The 25,566-nt window shown below is 42.8% G+C and overlaps 1 protein-coding gene across 2 annotated transcripts; it reads left to right on the forward strand.

The window, feature by feature from the left end:
* Positions 1–99: 99 nt before the first annotated feature.
* On the forward strand, positions 100–16,584 carry C11H5orf22 (chromosome 11 C5orf22 homolog). 2 transcript variants are annotated; one of them, XM_028884402.2, is made up of 9 exons: positions 100–279; positions 1,168–1,313; positions 4,315–4,464; positions 8,398–8,827; positions 10,624–10,686; positions 11,057–11,178; positions 12,481–12,547; positions 15,145–15,284; positions 16,298–16,584. In XM_028884402.2, exons 1-9 carry the CDS (start codon positions 142–144, stop codon positions 16,428–16,430), a joined length of 1,389 nt encoding a protein of 462 aa, XP_028740235.1. In that variant the 5' UTR covers positions 100–141; the 3' UTR covers positions 16,431–16,584. The 2 variants fall into 2 exon arrangements, with proteins under 2 accessions (XP_028740235.1, XP_037065274.1); XM_037209379.1 differs by lacking the exon at positions 1,168–1,313 and having other exon boundaries at positions 196–279.
* Positions 16,585–25,566: the final 8,982 nt, after the last annotated feature.

Consider the following 25,566-nt stretch of genomic DNA (forward strand, 5'->3'; position numbering starts at 1 on the left):
GTGACGGACATCTAGACCAATCAACACTGCCTATCGCTCTCACACCCGCCCCTCCGCCTTGACGTCCTCCAATCCGGAAGCGCAACCGGGTGAGCGCGCGTTTCCGCCGCGAAAGGGCAGTGTGGGGCGCGGGGCTTGGAGATGCCCGGCGCCTCTCCGGGTTCCTCGGAGTCGCGGCCGCCGGAGTCGCGCGGAGACATGAGTGACACGGGAGGCGACCGCACGCGCCTCAGGCGCTACCCTAGGCTTCCGGTGTGGGTGGTGGAGGATCACCAGGAGGTGAGCGGGCAGCAGAAGCCCCCGAGCCCTTACAGGAGGGGTTCGAACCCGCGGCAGCCTGCAGAGGCTTGACCAGCCCCTGAGGCTGGCTGCCACCTGTCTCCTGACTACTGTTTGTGCAGTTTGGTGAGAGGGTTGGCCAAGAACCTGAACCCTCAGCTGTGAAATGGGCACCATAACCGTAGATCCTATTAGAGGGCGGTTACCGAGGACATTAAGTCATCGGCGTTGGTTAACGTTTTATGGCACTGCAGTTGTAGCGTGCGCACCGTTTGCAGACTTCTGGTAGAAGGCCAGCAAGAGGTCCGTGGGTCTAGGAGCTTTGTTTACAGGACCCATGGAGGGTCTCTGGACATAAAACAAGATGGGTCAAGAGTGAAGCTCGGTGGTACGGTGTTTGCCACAGACCTTGGGCTCAACCCCTCGCCCACGCCCCCAGGAAAAAGTGGGGGAAGGGGATTTACTGATGGAAAAAGATGAAGGCGGTAAAGAAAGTTGATTCCTGAGACAAAGTCGACTTTGGGTTGGTCAGTGCTTTCGAAGTTAGGAGGAAACCTGGGCATATAGCGTGTAAGAGGAGAACACGAGTCATCCAGCCTAGCTCCGTCCTAAAAGGACAAAAAATGTCCTAAAAAATAAATAAATAAGTAAATAAATAAGAGTACTTGGAACATGGATAATGCTAGAGTGAGTGGTTCTGAGCAGTTGGGTGATAAAGACGGAGATTTTCATCAGAACCATCTAGAGTAAAGAAATTTTGTATTTTTCCACTTTTTAACAACTTGGTGCGCTTCAAATTTGTGCAGTGATTGATTGATGATTGATTGATTGATTTTGAGTCTGCAACTTGACAGTGTGCAATTCTCGATGTATATGTCTCTGTTACAGGTTCTGCCTTTCATATACCGGGCCATAGGTTCGAAGCATCTTCCTGCTAGTAATATCAGCTTTTTACATTTTGACTCACATCCAGACCTCCTTATTCCTGTGAATATGCCAGCAGACACTGTGTTTGATAAGGAAGCACTTTTTGGGTAACATGACTTTTTTTAAAAATCATTTTATGTATTTGAAACATAACATGTAGCAGATGATAAAATATAGACTTTTGCTACACTCATGTGTTTGAGGGGTTTTATTTGTTTGCCTTTTTATTTTGGGTTTGTCTTTTGTTTGTTTGTTTGTTTGTTTGTTTGTTTTTGGGGGGTGTTGTTTTGTTTTTCAAGACAGGGTTTCTCTGTGTAGCTTTGGAGCCTGTCCTGGAACTTGCTCTGTTGACCAGGCTGGCCTCGAACTCACAGAGATCCGCCTGGCTCTGACTCTGCTAGGATTAAAGACATGCAGTCACAACTGCCCATCACCTTTTTTATTTTGTTTAAGAACAAGTTTTTGACAAACTGAAAGAGCCAAAATAGGGACCAGGCATGGTGGTTAATACCTGTGATCTCAGCCCTTAGCGCACTGAGGCAGGAGAATTACCATTGGAGGCCAGCCAGCGCTACATTGAATCCTCTTTACGGTTAAGTGTTAACTGTCAACTTGGCAGAATCTAGAATTATCTGAGAAGTGGGCACACGGGCTTGCCTGTGGGGGATTGTCTTGATTGGATTACGAAACGGGGGTAGACCCACCCACTGTGAGTAGTGCCCTTCCTGGCTGGGGTCCTGGTCTGTATAAATGGAGAGAGGGAAGTGAACAGCACTCCCCGGTCCCTGGTTCCTGTCTCAGGTTCCTGACTATGGATGTGATGTGTTCAGCTGCTTCAAAGTCTTGCTGCCTTGACCTCCTTGCCAAAGCCTGCTTTTGTCAAAGTATTTTATCATAGCGACAGGAAAAGGAACTAAGACACTGGTGTGTGTGAGTGGTACTTTAGGTTTCCTGGCACTCCATCCATATCCAACTACTTGTCCCTGCCTTTGTGACATGAAAGCAGTCCTGGACGTTGTGCAAGCAAATGGCAACAGTTGTTCCAATAAAACTTTAAAAAAAAAAAATTATAACAAACAGCCAAGCCACTATTTGATGGCCTCTAATTTAGAATTTGGGATGCTGGACGAGACTTGTGAAGTAATCTGAATACGCTCTCCTCCCCTTTTAAAGCCTGGTAGTGGGGTCCAGAAAATAGGACTTTTCTGAAAACAGTCTCATAATCATGCATCTTCAGTGACTTTATTTTCAGGTCACAAACCCTGTTGATTTTCAGTTTTATAAAGTCGTAGAGATGGGGCTGGAGAGATGGCCCTGCAGGTAAGAGCACTTAGGCTTGCAGAGTACCCAAGTGTGGTTCCTAGCACCCGCACTGAGTGGCTCGAGACCACTTTGTGACTGCTCTGAAGGACAGCACCACCTTCTGGCCTCTGCAGGCACCTGCACTCGTGTGCACATTCTGTACACACATAATGAAGAGTAAGAGAAATCTTAAAAAATAAAGTCAGAGCCGGGCGGTGGTGGCACACGCCTTTAATCCCAGCACTCGGGAGGCAGAGCCAGGCGGATCGCTGTGAGTTCGAGGCCAGCCTGGGCTACCAAGTGAGTTCCAGGAAAGGCGCAAAACTACGCAGAGAAACCCTGTCTCAAAAAACCAAAAAAAAAAAAAAAAAAAAAAATAAAGTCAGAGGAATAGAAGTAAAGTGGATAATTCACATTCCATCCTTCAGGAAGAATTCTATATCTTCAGATAATAGCTCCCTGAAATCCTGTCATCATCTCATGTATAAAGCGTATTATGTTCAGTCTACTATAGACCTTCTAGTTGACTTTTTCCAAAACTCCAAATCAAGGCACTAATTCCTAAAGCAATGTGGTAGTTCCACCATTCCCTCACTGTCTTTCATAGTTTAGAAATTGAAAGAGAATGCTAAGCATGTAGTCAGACCACACATTAGTTAGAACAGTTCTTTAACTTTTTAGTATCCTGTTTCTTTTTCTAGTTTTGTGGGGGTTTTTGTTGTTGTTTTGAGATTGGGTTTCATGTAGACCAAACTGACTTTCAGCTTGTTTTATAGCCAAGGCCAGCCTTGAACCCCTGATCCTCTTGTCTCTACCTCCTCAGTGCAGGGACTGCATGTACATGCCACCATGCCCAAGTTTCTGCATTCCTGTATACCCTTAAAAAATTAAGCCTTGAAAACAATGTGAATTATAGTTGTGTGTATTTACGTTACAACTAAAAATAAAATTTTCAGATATTCATTGTAAAATATTACATCATTATATCTGCATAAACAAGTTATTTTTGTTAAAATACATTTTTAAAACTATCACATGGAATTATTTAAATTTTTTAAGATCTAATTTTTGCCCCTATAAATGACACCTGGATTCTCTATCTGATTCTTCATTCAGTCTGTTGCTGTGTGTTGTTTTAGTTGAAGTATATCATGAAAATTCATGTTCTCATAGATGTGATTGGAAAATGGAATAGTATTTCTATCACTTAATCAGATAAGTAGTGTTGTGATGTTCTTTGATCTTCCTCCAAAACTCCACAAGCTTCTGAAAGCTTAGCTGGAATGCAAAATCCAACAATCCAGCCTTGTGTCTAAATAACCTCAGTTAATTGATCTTTCAAAGAAGAAATTAACCCAAGTCACAATTCAGCCCCAGGTGTTTCTCCTCGAAGCCACCATTGTGCTTCATGTCTAAACAGAAGGAGTTCTGCTGTTTTCCTTTTTTTTAATATACAAATATTTTAAAATATCTAGTTGGGGGCAAGAATTAATAAAGCCATGACCATTCTTCAGCAAAACTAGCTTTTGGACAGGGTAATTGCTAGTAATGTTATAATGACTGCTAATGGACCTTGCATGGCACTTAAGTTACCAATCCACCGTCATGCTGTGTATCATCATGCTGTGCACCCTCATGCTTGAGCAAATGTTTGTTCAGTAAAAGGTAATAGTATTTCCATGAAAACCATTTTAACCTAATAGTCTCAGGAACCTTGTCAGGGGCCATACTTGAGACCTGCTGTCTTCAAATATTTGGGAAAAATCATTAATAATTGTAATGTTTCTGGTTTTTTTTTTTTTCCAGAGAATTAAGTATTGAAAATTGGATTATGCCTGCAGTTTATGCTGGCCATTTTTCTCATATAATATGGCTTCATCCCACATGGGCTCAGCAAATCACAGAGGGCAAACACCACTTCTTAGTAGGCAAAGACATTTCTACCACCACAATCAGGTAATTTCTTTATCTTTGGTAAGTATGAAAGGAACTGAATTATACTTTGGATTCTTGTAATAACTTCCTAAATGACTCCATACAGAGTTACATTAAGCCCCACCTCCTCCAAAGAGTTCTTGAATCACCAGAAACAGATTTTTAATCCTCTTAATCTCTTTCATGTACTCTTTATTACTAGCGAAATTGTTTTGTTTTATGACATTTTCTGGAATTTAGATTCATTTTTAATTCTCTTGATCTCTTTCATGTAATCTTAATATCTATTACTAGCAAAATTGTTTTTGTGTTATGACGTTTTCTGGAACTTAGATTCTGTTGCTGGCCAACTCTGTCAAGTCCTTATAGTACCTTATAGATTTATATAACCAATGGGGCATTTTTTCCCCTGATCCTTCTGATATAAATATAGTGTGTTGAGTTGGACTTTTAGAATGAGCCAGGCAAGGTAAGTGGCACATATCTATAATCACAGCCCTTGAGAGGCTGAGGTAAAAGGATGCTGAAAGTTTGAAGTCAGCCTGAACTACGGAATGAGACCCTGTTTCCAAATGCAAAAATAAGGACTGCAGGTGTAGCTCGGTAGTAGAGCACTTGCCCAATATGCCTACAGCCCTGAGTTCAATTCCCAGCACTGAAAAAACTTAAAACTTACCTGGGAGTTGTGGCACACACCTGTAATCTCAGCCCTCTGAAGGTAGAGGCAGAAAGGTCTAGGGTTCAAGGTCATCCTCAGTCACATAGTGAGCTTGAGGCCAGCTGAGGCTACATGAGACCCTGTCTCAAACAAACAAATAAATCAGTTTTTGTTTTCATTTTTAATAAATCGGTGTCTGGATAAGTAGGTTTTAGGTTGTAAATTTATTGTTGTGATCTTTGAATTCAGTCTAAGTTAAATTACTGTGCCCTCTGATTTGAGCAATATGTACATCAGGTTTTTTGTATGTGCTACTTAACCAATATCCTCTGTGTTGTGTTGCTACAGTGTCTGTCTTTGGAAGTAGCAGTCTGGTTCTAAATTCTCCTGGGATAGGAAGAACGTTTTAATCAATGTACACATAGCTTTCTAGGCTCTCAGTGACAATGAAAACTGTGCCCTGTAATTCTGTTTCCGTTTTGATGACAGTGTTACCTTTGGTGTTATATGTTTTTGTCATTTATATGAGTGGTGTCATCTTGATGTATGAAAATTGTACTTACTATATAATTTTTAAAAAGAAATTAGACCTCAGCATAGAGCAAATATCGTACGTAATATTGATCTATACAACAAGTGAGTTCAGTGTGTTGAGTGGACCTAACAGAAGCTGTAAAAACAACAGATTTTTGTTGTTGCTGTTACTCAGCAGACTCACAACAGCCCTTCTTGGCCTCCCAAATTCGGGGGTTAAAGGTGTGAACCATCATGACAGCTTGATATGGATATATATGTGTGAGAGTTTTTCTGTTTTTTATTTTGAGATAATTCTCACTTCATGTTGCCTTGGATAGCCTAACTCTCTATAGAGACCAGGCTGGCCTTGAACTCACAGAGATGTCTTCCTAGTACTGGGATTAAAGGGGTGCACCACCACACCAGGCATGGTTTTGGTTTTCTGAGACAGGGTCTTATTCTGACACAGAACATCACAGATATTTTTGGAAACTCAAAATTTAATAACAGCATGAGGGAATATTATGCTTCCCTCATGATTTAGTTAGTTCAACAAGTAAACATGTTTGAACAGTCTATTGCATGTAGGCATGAATCTGTGTTTATTTATTTGCAGGAATAGAAGCAAAGCAAAATTTGCTTACTAAGAAGAATATGAGGCTTCGGAGAGAGATGAGTTGATAAGGTTCTTACAGTGTAAGCATGAAGACCTGCGTTTGATCTCAGAGCCTGCATGAAAAGGCTAGGCATGGTGGCACATGCTTCTAATGCCAGTCCTGAGGAGGCAGAGCCAGGCCGATCTGTATGACTCATAGACCAGCCAGCATAGCCTACTAGTGAGCTCCAGACCAGCAAAAGCCTCAAGGGCTGCCACCCCGGTTGAGTAGCTTCCACATATACACACTGGCATGCATACCACACACAGACTATAAATTCAGGTTAGGATTACAGTCTTGGTCTTCATTAGGATGTTGCAGTTTTTAACAAGCTTGGGCTTTTACTTTTATGTCATTGATCTGCTTTGAAGACTATCTTCTTTTTAATTTATAGCTGTAGGGGCTGCGAGTCGAGCCTCACTTGGGTGTGTGGTTAGTGTGCTTGACCCCAGACTCAATCCCCAGCACATATGCCAGCTATGTTGACACATGACCATAATGCCAGCACTCAGGAGGTGGAGACAGGAGAATCAGTAGTTTAGGGACAGTCTAGGCTGTGTGAGACCCTGTCTCAGGTCAATTTAAAGCTATATATATTAAGTGTGGACAGGTGGGGAATAAACTGTATTATTTTCATTTAGTAGAGTATGCCGCTGAAACATGTATTTGAATTTAATGTTCTAAGTACTCACCAAGACATAGTCAAAAAGCTGCAAACATGCTGGTATCCGAAGTCTTACCTACATATTCCTATTGTCCCAGATTCTTGGGAGGCTGAGGCAAGATCACTTGAGCCCTAGAGTTGGATGCCACAATAAGCACCTTAGTCACACTCTGTGTCTTTATAAAGAAAAGGAAAAACTAAAACGTCAGGGCTGCAGAGATGGCTCAGCAGCGAGAGCACCTAGAGCTTTATCCAGTGACTGGAGTTGGGTCTCAGCACCCACGTCAAGACCCTCTCGAACACCTGTGTCTCCAGCTCCCTTCTGACCTCCATGGGCACCTGCACACTTAGGTACACACACACACACACACACACACACACACACACACACACACACACACAGTGGCGGGGGGGGGGGGGGGGGGCCGGGGGGAGGACACGACAACGCTCAATAAAATAAATCTTTAAAACAGAAATCCAGAACTCATAAACTGAATTTTATATGTGGATCTTTTGAAATTGCTTTTCATGTTAAAAAAAATACTGTGATTATATACTTTAACTGAAGCTATGAAATAGAACTTCTGTATTTAGAGAAATTATTTCTTATAATATTTTTCTTAAGAGTTTTTTATTTACGTTTTTGAAGACTTATTTATATTTGTGTATATGTGTGTGTGTATGCATTTGCCAAAGCATGCTAGAAAGGGGTTGGATACCTTGGAGCTAGGTTTGCAGGCTGTTGTAAGCTCTCTCTTATAGGTGCTAAGAAATGAACTCTCGTCCCCTGGAAGGGCAGCAAGTGCTCCTAACTTACCCGCTCTCTCTCCAGCCCTTTCTTTGTTTTCTTATTTAATTAACAATTTCTTTCAGAAAAACCTAGTTCTTTCTTTTTTTTTTTCCTCTCTCTCTCTCTCTGTGTGTGCGTGTGCGCATGCGTGTGCGTGTGAGTGTGTGTGTGTGTGTGTGTGTGTGTGTGTGTGTGTGTGTGTGTGTGTGTAGACCAGGTCCCACTTTGTAGCCCAGGCTGGCCTCATCCTTGCACCAGCCCTGCCTTACCTTCCCAAGCTCTGAGATTGCAGACGTGAGTCATCGCACCTGGCTCCTTCTACATGTTCCACGGTCTCTGGAGTCCTCCTGGGCCAATGTGACTTCCCACCTTCATGCTCATGGCTGGTCAGCACGATGGGAAGAGCACTGCTCCATACACCTGTCACAGTCACTGACCAGAACTTGGGAGGTGGCCACAGCTAGCTGGAGGGTGGACTACAAAAACATGCCTAGTCTTTCCTTGGGGCAGTGGTGTGCCAGCTCAGAATGTGGAGAAACTGTTTCTACTGAAGACAAAGTGCAAGCGTTAAAGTCGCTAGTTTTTGTCAGCTGGGTCTTTCTTCTGCAGTGTCGTAGTGTAACGTCGGCTAATGTGCTCTTTCCTTACAATAGTTTTCCCGTTGATCCAGGGTCACCAGTACCGATTATTACTTCCTAAGTGACGGCCTGTTTGTACCTGAAGACCAGCTAGAGAACCAGAAACCCTTACAGTTGGACGTGGTCGTGGTAGAACCTCACAGACTCTGTAACCATCAAGAGGACAGTGACTCTGTGTCTTCTGCAAAGAAGCCCAAGCTGGCACTGGGCAGTCGAGAGAGCGCGGCCGCCGCTAACGGGGACCCCTGCTCAGAAGGACTGCGAGGGGATGCAGTGACCCCACCGAGTGACCGTGCTTGCCCGGAGCCACCAGGCCCCTGTTCATCTGGAGGCCAGCAGTGCCAGGGCACAGTCAGCACTGGGGAGGTCCTGGAAGTGCTGAAGAGTGGAGATGCGTTTGTTCTAGATATTGACTTGGATTTTTTTTCTGTCAAAAATCCCTTCAAAGAAATGTTCACGCAGGTAAATGTGGTAGTTTGGAAGCATAGACCCTGAGAATTGCACAGCGTTTCTCTGGATGACAGAGAGCAACCTCTCCACAAACATCAGATGAGAATTATCTTCGGTTTAAAGACCGTGTTTCCTGCCACATATGCTTCTGTTCTTTTCCAGTCTTTTAAAATTACATACAAACTTATCATTCCTAATTAAAAATTGCAAAATCTAAATTACTCAAAAACCCAAAACTTCCCTACGTACCATGATGAAGTACACCCCCTAAAGTCCCCAGATTTTCCAAAATCTGGAAAACTCCTGGAACTTGATAGAACTTCTGCTTCCAAGCATCTCAGATAAAGATATCCAACCTACATTATACTTTCTAATTTACTAGCAATATTTTTATTGGTCATTACATGAATGTATTAACTTCGGGAGGATGGCGGCTCATGCCACATCGCACATGTGGAAATCAGGACAACTTTCCAAAGTCAGTTTCAAGATCATCAGGGTTGGTGGCAGGCATCTATACCCTCTGAGCCATTTCACTGGCCCAGCTCTATTTTTAAAATAAACAAAGATAACAGGGCAAAGCGTAATGGCACATGCTTGTAATACCAGCACTTGGGAAGAAGATATAGGGATCATAAGTTCAAATCCAGCCTGGGCTATGTGAAACCTTGTCTCAGAAAGCTTCCTAGCTGTGCCATCCTGGGAAAGGTCCTTGCCTTTCTGACTTGCAATGAAGCAGTCATCCCCAGCCTGCTAAGGTGTACCTCAGCAGTAGAGCGCTAGCTTGCTCAGGGTTGTGGGTTCAATCCTTGGTGCTGCAGAGTAGGTACTTAAGTAATGAGTAAGCCCCAGCTCATAGTGTTGTCGTGGTCGGTGAAACACTGCATTTTAGCTCTTACGTAGCACTGGGCCACGTGCAGCCACTTAGAAACGGAGCTGTCCAGTTGTGGTTTTAAGAAGGAGTTTCCTTGTTTTATCTCACTTACAAAAACTAGATACGTTAGGCATCTTTCCCTTAACTCAGGGTCTGGGTCTGCCACTCTGCAGGCCAGCATTGCTTCTGTGCTCCAGAGGTCTCTGTGGCTAGGGAAGTAGCCACATGGTATACATGGGGAATCTTCTGTCATGGTCATTGAAGACGTGTATGTCTCCCATGAACAGCTAAAGTCTGTTTGGATCTTGGGATGTGTCCATTCACCTAATGGTACGTGCTTATATTAGAAATACTTAGGGGGCTGGAGAGATGGCTCAGTGGTTAAGAGCACTGACTACTCTTCCAGAGGTCCTGAGTTCAATTCCCAGCAACCACATGGTGGCTCACAACCACCTGCAATTAGATCTGGTGCCCTCTTCTGGCCAGCAGGGACACATGCAGGCAGAACACTGTATACATAATAAATAAATAAATCGGCTGGGCGGTGGTGGTGCATGCCTTTAATCCCAGCATTCAGGAGGCAAAGCCAGGTGGAACTTTGTGAGTTCGAGGCCAGCCTGGACTACAGAGGGAATTCCAGGAAAGGCGCAAAGCTACACAGAGAAACCCTGTCTCAAAAAAATCCAAAAAAAAAAAAAATACAATAAATAAATAAATCTTAAAAGAAAGAAAAACTTTGATGATCTCTTAGCCTATTATCTAATTTTTATACTATATTCTGCCCAGCTAGATAAACGTCCTGAAAAATTAGATCTGTTTTTGAAATTTGAAGTATACAGTGTGCCTGATTCTCCCAGACAAACGTTTCAATATTGTTGGAAGTAGGCATATTGTTGGAAACTCCTAACCTTGGGGTATTTGTTTTGTCTTACAGGATGAGTACAAAATTCTACAGGAGCTTTACCAGTTTAAAAAGCCTGATAGTAACCTCACTGAGGTAAGCCTGCACTTTACCTACCACCAAGTACTTGCTTTCATTGTTAGGATGATTATTTTAAGAGAGTTTGTGTAGCTCTAGCCAGCCTCAAATTCAGCCTCATTAGTGCTGGGATTGTAAGTGTACGCCACCTTGCCTAGCTCTAAGACTATCTTGTAGCTTATTTAAATGTTCTCAGCTCTCCAGATTCTTCTTCGTGTGCATATAGATATTCACACACACACACACACATGTGTATTCTTTTGGTGAATGCTTCGGTTAGTACAGAGAAAGTATTTTTAGCTAACTGAACTGGTATTTCCATCATAATAGTATTTTACTTGTTTTTTAAAGGAATAACCGTAACCTCAGTTTTTCCATGTTTTTGAAGGAAGATTTGGTAGATATTGTTGATACTCGAACTCGTCAACTGGAAGACTTAGAAGCAGTTTTTGCTGATTTATGTGACGGGGATGGTGAAGAAACTGTACAGAGATGGGCTTCAACCCCCGGGTAAGACCCCAGACCTTTTTCCTTCCCAAATCATGAGCTGTCCATCCTAGATACATTTCAAAGTTTGTCTGACGAGTTGCTCCTTAAATTCGAATCAAAGGCTAGGGAGACGGCTTACTCAGTAAGTACTTGCCACATCGCCATGAGCCCCAAGTTCAGATCCTGCATGTCTATTTAAAAAGCCAGACATGGTTGTAATAGGGAGGCGGAGACAAGAGTATCCCTGTAGCTCACTGGCCAGCCAGCCTAGCTGAACTGATGGGCGTTAGAGTCAGTGAAAGACCCTGTCTTAAAAAATAACGAAGAAGACACCCAGTATTGACCACTGCCTTTGTTGAGTATTATTTATGCACTCTCTGTAAAAGGGTTTAGAGAGAAACAGGAAGATCAGCTGCATATTGAGTTACAAGCTAACCTGGGCTTTGTGAAATAGTTATTTTTAAAATGACGGTAAGAATAGTAATAATAATGAATTTAGTTAAAAAGATAGCCAGGCGAGTGGTGTACACCTTCAATCCCAGCACTTAGTAGGTAGAGCAAGAGGGTCTTGAATTCCAGGTCAGCCAGAGCGACATAGTGAGACTCTGTTTCAAATTCATTTGAAGAAGATGGTATTGAACAACTTTATCTTTCATTTCTCAACCATCCCTCATTTGAAGCATGTATCCATGGTAGAGCTCTATTTTTTAATCATTATTATTTTCTGTATACTGCTGTGGGTTGAACCCAGAGCCTTGCACATGCTTGCTAGGCAAGCACTGAGCTATATGCTCCTGTCTTAGTCAGGGTTACTGTTGCTGTGATGAACACCATGGCCAAAGCAACTTGTGGGGGAAAGAGTTTATTCAGCTTCTGCTTCTACAACACAGTTCATCATCAAAGGAAGTCAGGGCAGGAACTCAAGCAGGGCAGGAACCTGGAGCAGGAGCTGATGCAGAGGCCAGGGAAGGGTGCTGCTCACTGGCTTGCTCCTCATGGCTTGCTCACTGTACTGACTTATAGAACCCAGGACCACCAGCCCAAGGATGGAACCACCCACAATGGGCTGGATTCTCCCTCACTGATCACTAATTAAGAAAATTCTCTACAGGCTTGCCTACAGCCTGATCTTATGGAGGCATTTTCTCTATTGAGGTTCCTTCCTCTCAGATGACTTTAGCTTGTGTCAAGTTGACATAAAACTGTCTAGCACAACTCCTAACCCCAATCCATGATTTAAAATAAAAAATCGAGTATGCCATTAGTTGCCAATGCTAGTCAAGGTTATTGTGGTGTTTAATGACTGGGCTGGCTTTTTTCCAGAATGGAATCACTAGTTCCACTTGTACAGAGTTTGAAAAAACGGATGGAAGTACCAGACTATGAAATGGTAAATATTTCATATCATTGTAAAAGTGATGCTTTATACAGGTAATTTTCTGGGTGAAAATTTTCTTAAATTGACTCATTTTGTTTATATTACTTATTTAAAAATTAAAGAGTGATAAAATACATACTTTTCACAAAAGATTTTAAAAAATATTTTCCAGGGGACTGGAAAGATGGCTCAGTGGTTAAGAGCACTGACTGCTTTTCCAGAGGACTTGGGTTCAATTCTTAGCACTCACATGGTAGCTCACAGTTGTCTGTGACTCCAGTTCCAGGGGACCCAACACCAATGTCAAAACACCAATGCACATAAAATAAAAATGAATAAAATTAAATATATATTTTTTCCCAGGAGAAAGGTTTTTTTTTTTGTTTTGTTTTTTGTTTTTTTTTTTGTTTTTTTGTTTTTTTTTTTTTGGTTTGGTTGTTTTTTTTTTTTTTTTTTTTTTTTTTTTGAGACAGGGTTTCTCTGTGTAGTTTTGGTACTTTTCCTGGATCTTGCTCTATAGACCAGGCTGACCTCGAACTCACAGAGGTCCACCTGGCTCTACCTCCTGAGTGCTGGGATTAAAGGCATTTGCCACCACTGCCTAGGGAGAGATTCTTATTTTATTTATCTAAGAAGCAAAGGTATTCTGAATCTTTTACTGTTTTTACTATGATTTGAGACAGGGTCTCACCCAGGCCTCCGGGATCCTCTGGCCTCCACTCATAGTTCTGGTGTTTCAGGCATACACCACCAGGCCCAACTGTTACTTCCTCTTTGTTTTTTTCTGTGCTTGTTGATAATCCAGTCTCACCTCACCATCCATAATTTAGTCTCTGGTTTCTAATTTCATCATCTACTTACTGATGTTTTTTCTATTTTCAAACAAGGTTTCACTGCATATCCCTGGCCAACCTGGAACTTGCTGAGTAGACCAGGCTGGCCTCCAACTTCCTGGGAATAAATGCTGGGAATAAAGGGATATGCCACCACACCTGGCCATTAGTTCTTACTTGGGCTCTTTTCCTTTCTCTGAAAATTTACCAGATCATAAAAACCAAAAGAGAAAAAAGAAAAAAACTGTGTCTGGTGCATTTTAAATGTTAGTTCTTTGCCACTTGCCAGTAGTGAACTGAGTGGTGAGGCAAAGACCTGTGATCATAATTTCTAACTCCTAGCACCTTAGAGTCCTTGAAGCAGATATTTTCCTTTTTGACCCAATATTTGAGAAGATGTAAAGCTTTAAAAGTTCAAGTGAGGGCTGGAGAGATGGCTCAGTAGTTAAGAGCACTGGCTGCTCTTCCAAAGGTCCTGAGTTCAATTCCCAGCAACCACATGGTGGTTCATAACCACTTGTAATGAGATGTGGTGCCCTCTTCTGGCCTGCAGGGACACATGCAGGCAGAACACTGTATACATAATAAATAAAAATAAATCATTTAAAAAAAAAAAAGTTCAAGTGAAGCCAGGAAAGGCTTCACTGTAGTCTGCACACTCTGAGAGTGGAGGCTACAGTAGCATGTTCTGGGCTAGCCTGGACTACATGCTTCCTTCAAAGCCAGTCTGGACCACAAAGCAATGCAGTTCAGGTGTGTTCCTCAGATTGTTAAGATGCCACAGCTGAGACTCCAAGTCCCTGCCTCTGAGTCTGCTGCTTCTGTCTCATCAGTGAGAGGTGTTCTTGGTTTTCTTTGGTTGTGGAATGCTGTCATGCCACTTTATTGGAGCTGGTGTTTACTAACTTAATCTTCACTTATGAAATATAAATAAATAAATAAATAAATAAATAAATAAGTGGCAGCATGGTTAATGCTTGCTAAACCAAGGCTTACTCTTCTCTGAAAACGGTGTTTGTTAAAAATAGCACATGTTGGGGCTGGAGAGATGACTCAGTGCTTAACAGCACAGGCTGCTCTTCCAGAGGACCCAGGTTCAGTTGCCAGCCCCCACATGACCACTCACAACCATCTGCAACTCCCGTTCCAGGGGAGCTGATGCCCTCTGCAGGTACTGCCCACATGTGGTGCACATACATGCATGCAGGTAAAACACCCTTACACATAACCTAAAAAAAGAAAAGAATGGTAGGTGCATGGTACTCAGGGCTTGAAAATGTTGATGCAGTTAAATGCCTGAAGCATTCCTTGATTGTTTTCTCTCTCTCTCTCTCTCTCTCTCTCTCTCTCTCTCTCTCTCTCTCTCTCTCTCTCTCATCACAATGCACATGCAGCAGTCAGACTATAGAATTGGTTCTCCTCCTGCTTTTACATGGGTTCTTGAGATTGAACTGAGGTCCAGGCTTTTCGTGGCAAGCGCTTCCATCGGCGGAGCCCACTGTCCCCATCAGTCTTTGTTTTTGAGATGAGGTCTCCCTGAATGTGAAGCTCCCCGTTCCGCTCGGCTCGCTGGCCAGTGAGCTTTAAGGCTCTCCCTGTCTCCTCCCTGCCCACTCTCCCAAGAGTCTTCTGAAGTCACTGAAGTCTTACAGTGCCATTTAGAGTCTTTTTGAGTGGTGGGTCTGGAGCCTGTGCTTTACATGCTAGGCGCTAGGCATACTCTCTGCCATCGAGACACAGACCTGGCTCCCGGTGTCATTTTTTCCTTATCTTCAGGTTCACCAGGCCGGGCTAACCTGCGATTATTCCGAACTCCCTCATCACATCAGCACAGAAGAAGAAATTGAGGGTCTTATTCAGTCTGTGTATTCTTTACTGAAAAGTCTTCCAAAGCCTACTCTTGTGACAATTGCAAGGTAAGTGTGATTGGCTGAATGACGGCCCGTCACAGACGTCCGTGTCCTACTCTCTGGAACCTCTGCACAGCAGTAGGGACTCTGCAGTGTAAAGAATGGAAGGGTTTGGAAGGGGTTCTCCTCGGTTCTGTCATAGTTCTCCTCCTCAGAGGGGGTCTGAACTCTGAATCAGGAGAGAAAGTTTGGAAGGTGCCGTACTGCCAGCTTGGGAGATGGAGAGTGGGTCTCCTGTTCTCAGCAAGGAATGCAGGCAGCGTCTAGATGCTAGTAAAGGGGAGAGAGCAGAACTCTCCTAAAGCTGTGGGGCTTAAAACTCCTCCCCACCCCACACGTACACACAGAAGAGATCGCTAAGCAGGTAAGAGCATTTGCGGCTCTTTCGGAGGATCTGAGTTCTGTTCTCAGCACCCAACATCAGGTCACTCACAACCACAACTCCAATTCTAGGGTACCCAATGCCCTATTCTAGACTCTGTGGACGCCCACACACATGGGCACACATTCACACAACACAAACACATAAAAGTAAATTTTAAGGAAAAGAATTCCCTTACCCTAAAATGAAACTTTGTCACCTCCATGGGGCTGGTGAGCTTTAAAAAGCATGTAGGGCATGATCTGGGGAGATGGCATGCCATGCAAGTATGAGGGCCTGAGTTCAGTCATGGTAGCATCTGCTTGGCACACACACTTGAGAGGCAAAGGCAGGAAGGTTACAGGGAGCCTGAGACCAGCCTGGTCTATATAACCAGTTCAAGACCATCCAGGTCTGCATTGCAGCATCCTGTCTCAAAACAAAACTACAGAAAGTTGGTAATTGTACCTGTCCTATAGAATAGCTTTTTAAAAATAATAAAGAACAATTCTTGTAAAGCACCTAAAGTAGGTAAACATCGGCCAGCTCTCAGTCACCCATGTGTCTCTTCACTGACAGTAACACACACAGGCTGTTCCTCTGCACAGAATGACTTTATCATGCTCACATAGCCTTCCTCTTTTTCTCTTGGCTCCAGGTCAAGTCTGGATGATTACTGTCCTCCTGAACAAGTTGACACCATTCAGGAAAAGGTCCTCAGTGTGCTGCACTCGCTCTATGGGACCCTGGACACTCACCTGGTGTATTCAGAAGAGTCTCCACCATGTTGAGAACACAGAGCACTAGCCTATGCATTTTGTTAAAGTCACGGGGCCTTTGTTTGTGAGTCTTCCAGAGTACACTTTTACTTTTTGGCTTTTCGAGACAGGGTTTCTTTGAGTATCCTTGGCTGTCCTGGAACTAGTTCTGTAGACCAGGCTAGACTCAAACTCACAGAGATCCTCCTGCCTCTGCCTCCCAAGTGCTGGGATTAAAGGCATACGCCGCCACCACCCAGCCAGAGTACACCTTTTATGTTAACTTTCAGTTGAAATCAGTCAGATATTTTGAATCTCAAGCACATATCTGTTGTTGAAAATGGCAATTGGGGTAGAGGTAAGGGATGTCTGTTTGATTTGGTTTTATTGTTTTTTTCATCAAATCTGTTAACCCCAGTTGATGGGGACTGTTGGCTGTCTTTATCACAATTTGATATTGTAAGAGATTGTTTTCTTTTCCCCTTTGGATTATATGAGATTTATTTATTTATTCATTCATCTGATGTGTATTTAGCATGTCACTGTACCAGACACTGCCCTCCTGTGGGAGACACATGAGAAGCAAATAACAGGCTGGGAACAGTTTCAGGAAAAAAGAGAGAACCACAAATGTGTCTTGGGCATGCAGTTAGTTCTCAGGTACCCTGGCCTTGTAGGAAAGTAACATTCTCAAAAGTGATGCAAAAACATCCTTGCCAGTTCATGAAAAGGTTACAGCAAAGCTGCCTGTCTAAGGATGTTGGAATTGTGCCCACGCTTTGACTAAATGTTCTCGAGCATTGTTTTTGTGTAAGAGGTCTGCTTGAGTAAACCTGACCAAACAGAATTTCTCTTTTTGTTGTTGCTTGTAGGTTTTTGTTTGTTTGTTTTTGTTTTTGTTTGTTTTTGTTTGTTTTGGTTTGGTTGGTTTTTCGAGGTAGGGTTTCTCTGTGTAGCCCTGGCTGTCCTGGAACTCACTCAGTAGACTAGGCTAGCCTCTAACTTGAGAACTACCTGCCTCTATCTCCTGAGTACTAGGGTTAAAGGCGTGCACCACCACTGCTGGCTGCCTGTAGTTTTTGGTGCTTGGAAAGGCTTTGGGAGTTACTGCCTTCAGGTGGTCACTGTGGGCCTCAGCTGGCATTCTGTCACTGAGTGTCACTCTATTGGCAACCAGGGTCAAGGGGCTTTAAAGTTGCTAAGCAGTTAAGAGCACTTGCTGCTCTTGCAGAGGACTAGAGTTCTGTTCCCAGCACCCCCATGGCAGCTCACAACCTCTTGTGACCCCAGACCTAGAGGCTACACTCTCTTGTGGCCTCCCAGCACCACACACATGGCTACATACCCACACATACACACATAAATAAAAATAAATCTTAGCCAGGCGGTGGTGGCGCACACCTTTAATCCCAGCACTCGGGAGGCAGAGCCAGGTAGATCTCTGTGAGTTCGAGGCCAGCCTGGGCTACCAAGTGAGTCCCAGGAAAGGCGCAAAGCTACACAGAGAAACCCTGTCTCGAAAAACCAAAAAATAAATAAATAAGTAAATCTTTTAAAAATCAAGGTCAACCATTTTTTCTGATAAACCAACTATTTAAGGAAAAAGTAGGAAAGTTACATCTTTGTGACCTCTGACATAACTACCCAAGGACATAGCAGCCTTCCACCAGCCTCTTCCTAATGTGACTGAACATAGTGGGTCCTCCCTTAGATGAGTGCAAAGACGAGACTAGTGATAAAAGTAAAGAACCGTTGTTTGAACAGTGAGGAAAGCACTGGGGATGTTCCCTGATAGTGTCTCTCCCCAAATAAAGAAAGAAGGGAATTGTATTGGGGAGACTCGTGCAAGTATTTCCTGGAAAGACCCATCACTGCATATAGAAGAGAATGTTTTTCTGCTGTATGCATTTGGAGATCATGCTTTACGTATTTAAAGTTTGCCCTTAGCGACCCAGAAGAGTGGCTAGGCTGTTTGGGCTGTACTAAACTTGTGGGGAGGGGAAATGTGCTTTAAGGGGTGTAGGTAGCATCTCCCCCCTCTGCCCCTGCAGACACCAGTGTCTAACCCTGAGTTCCCACCTTGCCAACCACGAATGAGACACTCTTGATCACCGAAGTTATTTTCTCAGTTGGCCTTTTTTGCACACGTTGCTACACTTTTGTTCTGTTGTCACTTTTAACTGCTTAATTCCTTTTCCTTTAAAAGGTAACATGGTGTGTAAAGAAAAAAGCTCAACCTCTGTAATTCCTGCTCAGCACAGCCGTTGTTTCATTTGTGCAGATCAGTTTCAGCCCTCAGCTGCACGTGTTCCTCTAGAGTGTGTAGCCAGAATCACAGTTACTTGGATGCAGCTAGAACTCCAGGACACGTGACCATTGTCATTCGGTACATGGAAGCGTATTCGGTTTTTATAGTGGCCATATTGTCCTTTGGCGAATTCTCTTGACACTCTGAAAGCGTGTTTGTATTGTGTAAGCAGAGCTAACTGAGTTAGCCTTCCATTTTGATACATTATGTACCCAAAAGGTTTATGTTCATACAAATTTAGAACTGTAAGATTGTGCTAGTTTTTAAATTTTGAAACCTTTCTGTTAGAGTTCTGTAAATAGGCATTACTTTAATGAATAAATTATTCTGTGTGCTAAATGAAATTAAATGATATGTTTGGAAATTGTAAGGCTTTTATGTTAAACTGTAGCACAAATTATTCTTGATGTCAGTCTGTTGACTTCACTGGATTTTAGCTATGTTTTGTTTTAAATTTTTGTTGTGGTTGGGAAGGTTGTTATTATTTATTATGATTCAAACAAACACTGATGTAGTTCATTTTTAACCTGCGTTGGATAAAAGTGGTGGTATCTACCTGTAATCTCAATACCCAAGCTAAAGCAGGACGATTCCTGTGAGTTCAAAGCCAGCCTAGGCTACATAGACTTATCTCAATAGAGAAAAAAACAGTCCATTTCCTTTATAGAAATGCTGGTGTTTGAGGTGTTCCCCTAGCAGGCCCTCTGCCGCCCTGTGTTCTGTCCTACTTGTAGACTAAAGCCCGGTTAGTAAAGTATGAATCTGCACAATCCAGACAGGAAGATATTTAGCATCCTTCATTTGTGTTTCAAATGCCAGGAGGGAAGATATATACAAATAGCCATCTCTCTAGCCCCAGAATCCTGAGTTTTGAAGCAATACTGAATCCTCACAGAAGTTCTATGAATAATGATTCTCAACACTAGAGCTCTTTATTCAAAAAAAGAGGTATTTTCCCATAAGGAAAGAAGTTACTAGAGGTTTAAATAGTTATCCATAATTTAAAAGTTTTCTATTATAATCAGTATAAGCATCTATTGACTGACATTTTAAAAATTTATTATTGGGTGGTGGTGGTGCACGCCTTTAATCCCAGCACTCAGGGAGGCAGAGCCAGGCGGATCTCTAAGTTCGAGGCCAGCCTGGTCTACAAAGTGAGTTCCAGGAAAGGCGCAAAGCTACACAAAGAAACCCTGTCTCAAAAAACCTACATATATATACATATATGTATATATTTACTTCAGTGTTTTATATGTATTTATGTTTTGCCTGTATGCATGGGGACCAGAAGAAAGAGAGTGTTGAATCCCCTGGAACTGAAGTAACAGGCAGTTATGAGCCTCCATGTGGGTTCTGGGAATCAAGCTCAGGTCCTGTGGAAGAGTATCCAGTGCTCTTAAGTACTGAGCCATCTTTTCAACACCCTAATATTTTCATTTCTATTTAAAATTTTTTTTCATACAATGTAGTTTGTGTATAACTTCTCCCAGATCCTCTCTCCCTACCCACTCCATGTTCTTTCTCTCGGAGGAAAAAAAACCTAACCAAAAAAAAAAAACATGGCGTCCATTTTGTGTAGGCTAACTGCTCCTGGAATGAGACTTGCCCTAGAGTGGTTGACATACCCAGTAACACACCACTGGAGACAATATCAGTTGTAAATAGTTTCTTGGTTACAGGTAGGGCTTTGTGTCCACATCCTCTTCTCAGTGCTGGGATTTTGTCTGGTTTTAACCTTTGCAGGTTAAAACCTGCATGCTGTCATGTGCATGCTGTCACAACCTCTGTAGTTCATATGTGTATCAGTCCTCTTATTTCTGGAAGATGCTATTGCCTTGGAGTCATCTACCACCTCTGGCTCTTACAATCTTTCCACCTCTTCTTCCACATAGATCTCTACATCTTGAGAGGAGGGATTTGATGAAGACATTCGATTTAGGACTGAGTGCTCCAAAGTCTTTAACTCTCTGCACATTGCCCAGTTGTGGTTTTCTGTGTTAATCACCATCTACTGCAAAAAGAAGCTTCTCTGATGAGGGTTGAGCAATGCTCTGATCTATGGGTGTGGAAATATGTCCTTATGAGTCATTTTATTGCTGTATTCCTTTAGCAGAATAATAGTAGTAGGTTTTCTCCTAGGCCTGTGATCTATTTAATCCCAGGTATTTTGCCCTTTCCGCAGGGTCAAATATGTCTTCCATCTCATGGAGTGAGTCTTAAATCCAGTCAAACGTGGTTGCTTACTCCCATAACATCTGTGCCACTATTACATCAGTATATCTTGCAAGGAGGTCTTGGTTGTAGCTTGCAGGATTTGTAGCTGGTTGATGCTGATGACTACTTTTCTCCTCCAGCATGCAAAGTACCTTATAGCACTATGAACACTGGTCATTGGGGATGAAGCTTCTAGTTAGGCACCAGCCTGATTTCTCAGTGTTTGATGGCATAAGAAGTTGTGTCTTCAGCAACAGGGCCTTACCATTCAGTTCTGGACAGTAGCCGATAGCCTTGGCAATAGCCTGTGATATTCAGGGAAATGTCTATGTAGCCCAGCCCGCTAATGTTTTTATCTTACACCTGGGTAGTCACAGATGGTTGGGTCGTTTGTGAGCTGTCCTCTTACGAATAAGACCTGATGAGAACTGTGTTCCAAATGCTGGGTAAGCATAACCTACAAATATGCACAGCTTGGATTGTTGCCTAAAATTTTGCAATCTAACATTTGACATGATTTCCCAAGAACTGTGTGTATGAATTTAGAGTCCTAAAAATATCCTGCTTTGGGCGAGCTTTGCTGACGATTGAAGGATTGACGTCTCCCCCACTTGTGGTTATTTCCTTCCACTTCGAAGTACAGCTGTAGTCTTGCTCTTCCCTGCTACTCCTTCCTGGGCCAAAAGAGTGAACGAAGGAGCATCAGGATCTTTTCTTATAGAAGGATTTGTTCTGCTCTCCTCATTCACTGTTGCTAGTGTTTGAAGGTAGACCACAGGAAAGTGGTTCACAGTGGGACCGCTGGATGACCAAGTCCACCTTGAGGAGGCTGTTGCTCAGAGATGGAATCCTGCTCCTTGCTAGCCGCCATATTGGTGATGGTGCTACAGTTATTTAGAAAATTAGGAGAGAAAGGTGATGTCTTTGGGGCTTCTTCAAATTCCAATATAACATCTGCATGTAAAATAGTTTATTAAACATTTTCTGCTTTATAAAATTGCTAGGAAAGTTTATAAATTCAGCAGTCTTTTGAAATTCTGATAAAAAAGGAGATTATCTAAATTAGGTCTTTTTAGTTGCTACATGGCATAGAGCTTTTTAAGCTCTTCCTGGTTTATTCCGCTTTTGAGTATTAATAGACTAGTAATTTGACTTTTTTCTGGCATCATGCTGAGACAGGCAATATGGCACCTTAGGAAGATTCCCAGATAAATAGCATGTAGTCATAAAATGTCAGCATATAGGATGTTATAATTCAAAGCAAGGTACCCACCAATTAAACTTCATTGCAGCCTACCCAAATAGAATTTTACAAGCCTAGTAAATAATATAAATGAAAATATGACTCTAGAAAGATACATTATACTAATATAAAAAATTCAGGTAGCCACACATCGGCATATGTCTGTAACCCCAACAGCTGAAAAGGAGAGGCAGACAAAACACTATGGATTTAAAGTTAGCCTGGTCTGTATATAACAAGTTCCAGGACAGCCAGAACTACATAACAATACTCTATCAAAACTAAAAAGGTAACTGATACCGAGGGTCAGAGACAAAGTTGCAGCCCACTGGGGCTCTGTTCACGGCTCCAGTTCTGGCCTGCTCTTTCAGGGATCTCAGGCAAGTGTCTGCTCCCCTCCTGAGAAGGTCAGTGGGCTCCTCTACACAGCCTACACCCGTTCCCGACTACAAGTGGCCAGAAAGGAATTCAAGACCAGTGTTGCCCCTCCCCCCCAGACAGCCACCAGATTGGTTATATCAGAGGCTAACAATTGGGAATGGTGGTTGGCTTGCCAGGAACCCTTTTCTCAAGTAGCAGTTCTTCTCCTGTGCCATTCTGAGCTTCATGCTATCCAAGCCTGACAACTTGAGTTCAATCCTGAGAAGAAAAGAACAATACCGCAAATATCACCATATCTGTTTCTAACTTCTACTACTGAGCCATAGTAACAAATGCAGTATAGTACTGGCACAAAGCAGCACATAGATCAGTGGACTAGGACAGAGGATCCAGATAGAGACCAACACAGTTACAGCCACCCAATTTTTGACAGATGCCGGAAATATGAAGACAAGACATCCTCTTCAACAAATGGTGCTGGCAAAACTGGTTATTCACATGTAGAATGAAACTAGATTGCCTTGCCAAAAAAAAAAAAAAAAAAAAAAAAAAAATCAGCTCCAAATGGATCAAAGGTCCTAACAGAATACATGAAACTATTAGAAGATTAACTATAGAAATACTTCAAGATATTGCCATAGGCAAGGACTTAGTAAATGGGCTCCAGTCATCGAGGAACTAATGCTAAACAATTGACAAATGGCGTTTCATGAAACCAGAAAGCAAAACAGCAAAAGAAACAGCTGAGTGGAGAGTTGTCTTACAGAATGGGAGGGCAGCTGTGTTAGCTGTATGTCTAAGAGGATTTATAGCTAGAATATACAAGGACTCAAACAACAAGAAACCCAATAACCCAATCAATAAATGGGGTCATGAACAAATGGTCCTTGAAAGGTAAGTTCAAATGGCCAATTAACGCATGAAAGACATGTTCAATGTCACCAGACGTCAGAAAATGAAAGTTACACTACATTTTTTTTTAATTCTCTAGTAAGGTATAAATCACAAAATATCGTGTTCTCAGTTCAAGGGCATGAATGCAGAAAACCACAGAATGTTGCAGCTGAAAGAAATCTTAGAAATTTTCTCTTCAACTCTCTTTTTTCAGATGAAGAAATTGTGATCCAAGAAGACTAGGATTTGCTCAAGGCCATAGTCACTCAATAACAGGTCAAAGGTCAAATGTCATTCTGACACTAACACTAGGGTCTCCAGAAACCCTCTCCAGAGTTCTGTTGTGTTGTTTGGCCTGATTAAAAGAAATTTCCCAGCCATGCATGGTGGCACATGCCTTTAATCCCAGTACTTGGGAGGCAGAAGCTGGTAGCTCTCTGAGTTCAAGACCAGTCTGGTCTACAGAGCAAGTTCTAGGACAGTCAAGCCCTACACAGAGAAACCTTGTCTTGGGGGGAAAAAAAAAGAAAAGAAAAAAATCTCCCAAGCTGAGTATGGTGGTGCCTGCCTATAACTTCAGTGCGGAGATGGTTAAGGAAGAGCTGTGATGAGTTTGAGGTTTCCTGAGCTACACAAGACCCTGTCTAATGGAGAAGAGAGGGACATGCAAAGAGAAGACCCTTTTTTCTGTTAATGACACTGTGTCTCACAAACCCAGGAACAAAGAGAAGAGAGTTACATTGCATCAACGGTCCATCTCACCTACAATCAGAACAGTCAGTCTTCAAGAAAACAAGTGTTAGCAGGGCGGTGGTGGTGCACGCCTTTAAATCTCAGCCCTTGGGAGGCAGAGGCAGGTGGATTTCTGTGAGTTCAAGGCCAGCCTAGCCTATAGAGCAAATTCCAGGACTGTTACACAGAAAACCCTGTCTCAAAAAACCAAAAGAAGGAAAAAGAAGAGAAGACAAGTCCTGTGGCACACGTCTGTAATCCCGGCACTTGGGAGGTGAAAGCAGGGAGATTCGGAGTTCATGACCAGCCCCAACTACAATAGCAGGTTTGCATCCACCTTTAGCTACATGAGTTTCTGTCTACATAGCAAATACTAGCAAATGGGGATGAAAAAAACTTTATGCACTCTTGGTGATAATGTAAACTAGGCCATAATATAAACAGAGCCGGATTAGAAGTATGAAAACTAGAAACTGGGTGAAATATACAAGGAAATTTTTTAGCTAGATAGAAAAAGAGCTCTTGGCCAGGTGAGCATGGAAGGTGACATGTCTAGAGAGCATGGAAGCTGAGTATCACTCTTCCTGTACTTCACCCTGGGTACCTTTTCATTTGTATGCTAAACCAGTAAACGTGCCATCGAATTTGGAATATTATCTTTCATGGAGTATGCAACAACCTCCAAATCATCTCTAAATTTGTTTAAATTTGATTACTCTGTGTGTGTGTGTGTGTGTGTGTGTGTGTGTGTGTGTGTGTGTGTGTGACATGCCTGTGTGAGTGGAGATATGCACATGCCACAGCATGTGTGTGGAGGTCAGAGGACAGACAGATTTAGACATTGGGATTTGGGGGATCAAACTTGGGCTTTTAGGCTTTCCTAGCAAACCTTTTCCTAATGAGCCATCTTTCTGGCCTTCTGTTGCCTCATACCAAAGGGAAAGGGAGTATCAGACGTCAACCGGATGGGTGAGAAAAAGAATACAAGCCTAATTCTTACAGTAGCAGTACAAGAAGATAAAAGCCTCCGCACCATCACATCAACATCACATACACTGTCAAACCAAAGAGGAAACCGTAGACTGGCAAGGAGCCCGTTCCCTGCGAACATGGTGTTGTTCCAGCCCCCAGCCTCCATGTTCATAGGAGGTGCCAAGCACAGACCCAGGTTATGGCATCCCTTGCAGGTAACTTTAAACGATGAAACTGATGCCTCAGAGCTGAGGACCAGTGCCTACACTATCACTTGGAAGGTGGCCACAGGAAGATCAGCGAGCTCATGGGTACAGTGCTTGCCTTGCAAACATGAGGACCTGTGTTCAATCCCAAAAACCCATGTGGAAATGCAGGTGTGGTGACACTTTGTAATCCCTGTGCTGGAGAGTTTCAGACAAATA

Source organism: Peromyscus leucopus, chromosome 11, assembly GCF_004664715.2.
Source record: "Peromyscus leucopus breed LL Stock chromosome 11, UCI_PerLeu_2.1, whole genome shotgun sequence".
In the NCBI taxonomy this organism is placed as follows: domain Eukaryota; kingdom Metazoa; phylum Chordata; class Mammalia; order Rodentia; family Cricetidae; genus Peromyscus; species Peromyscus leucopus.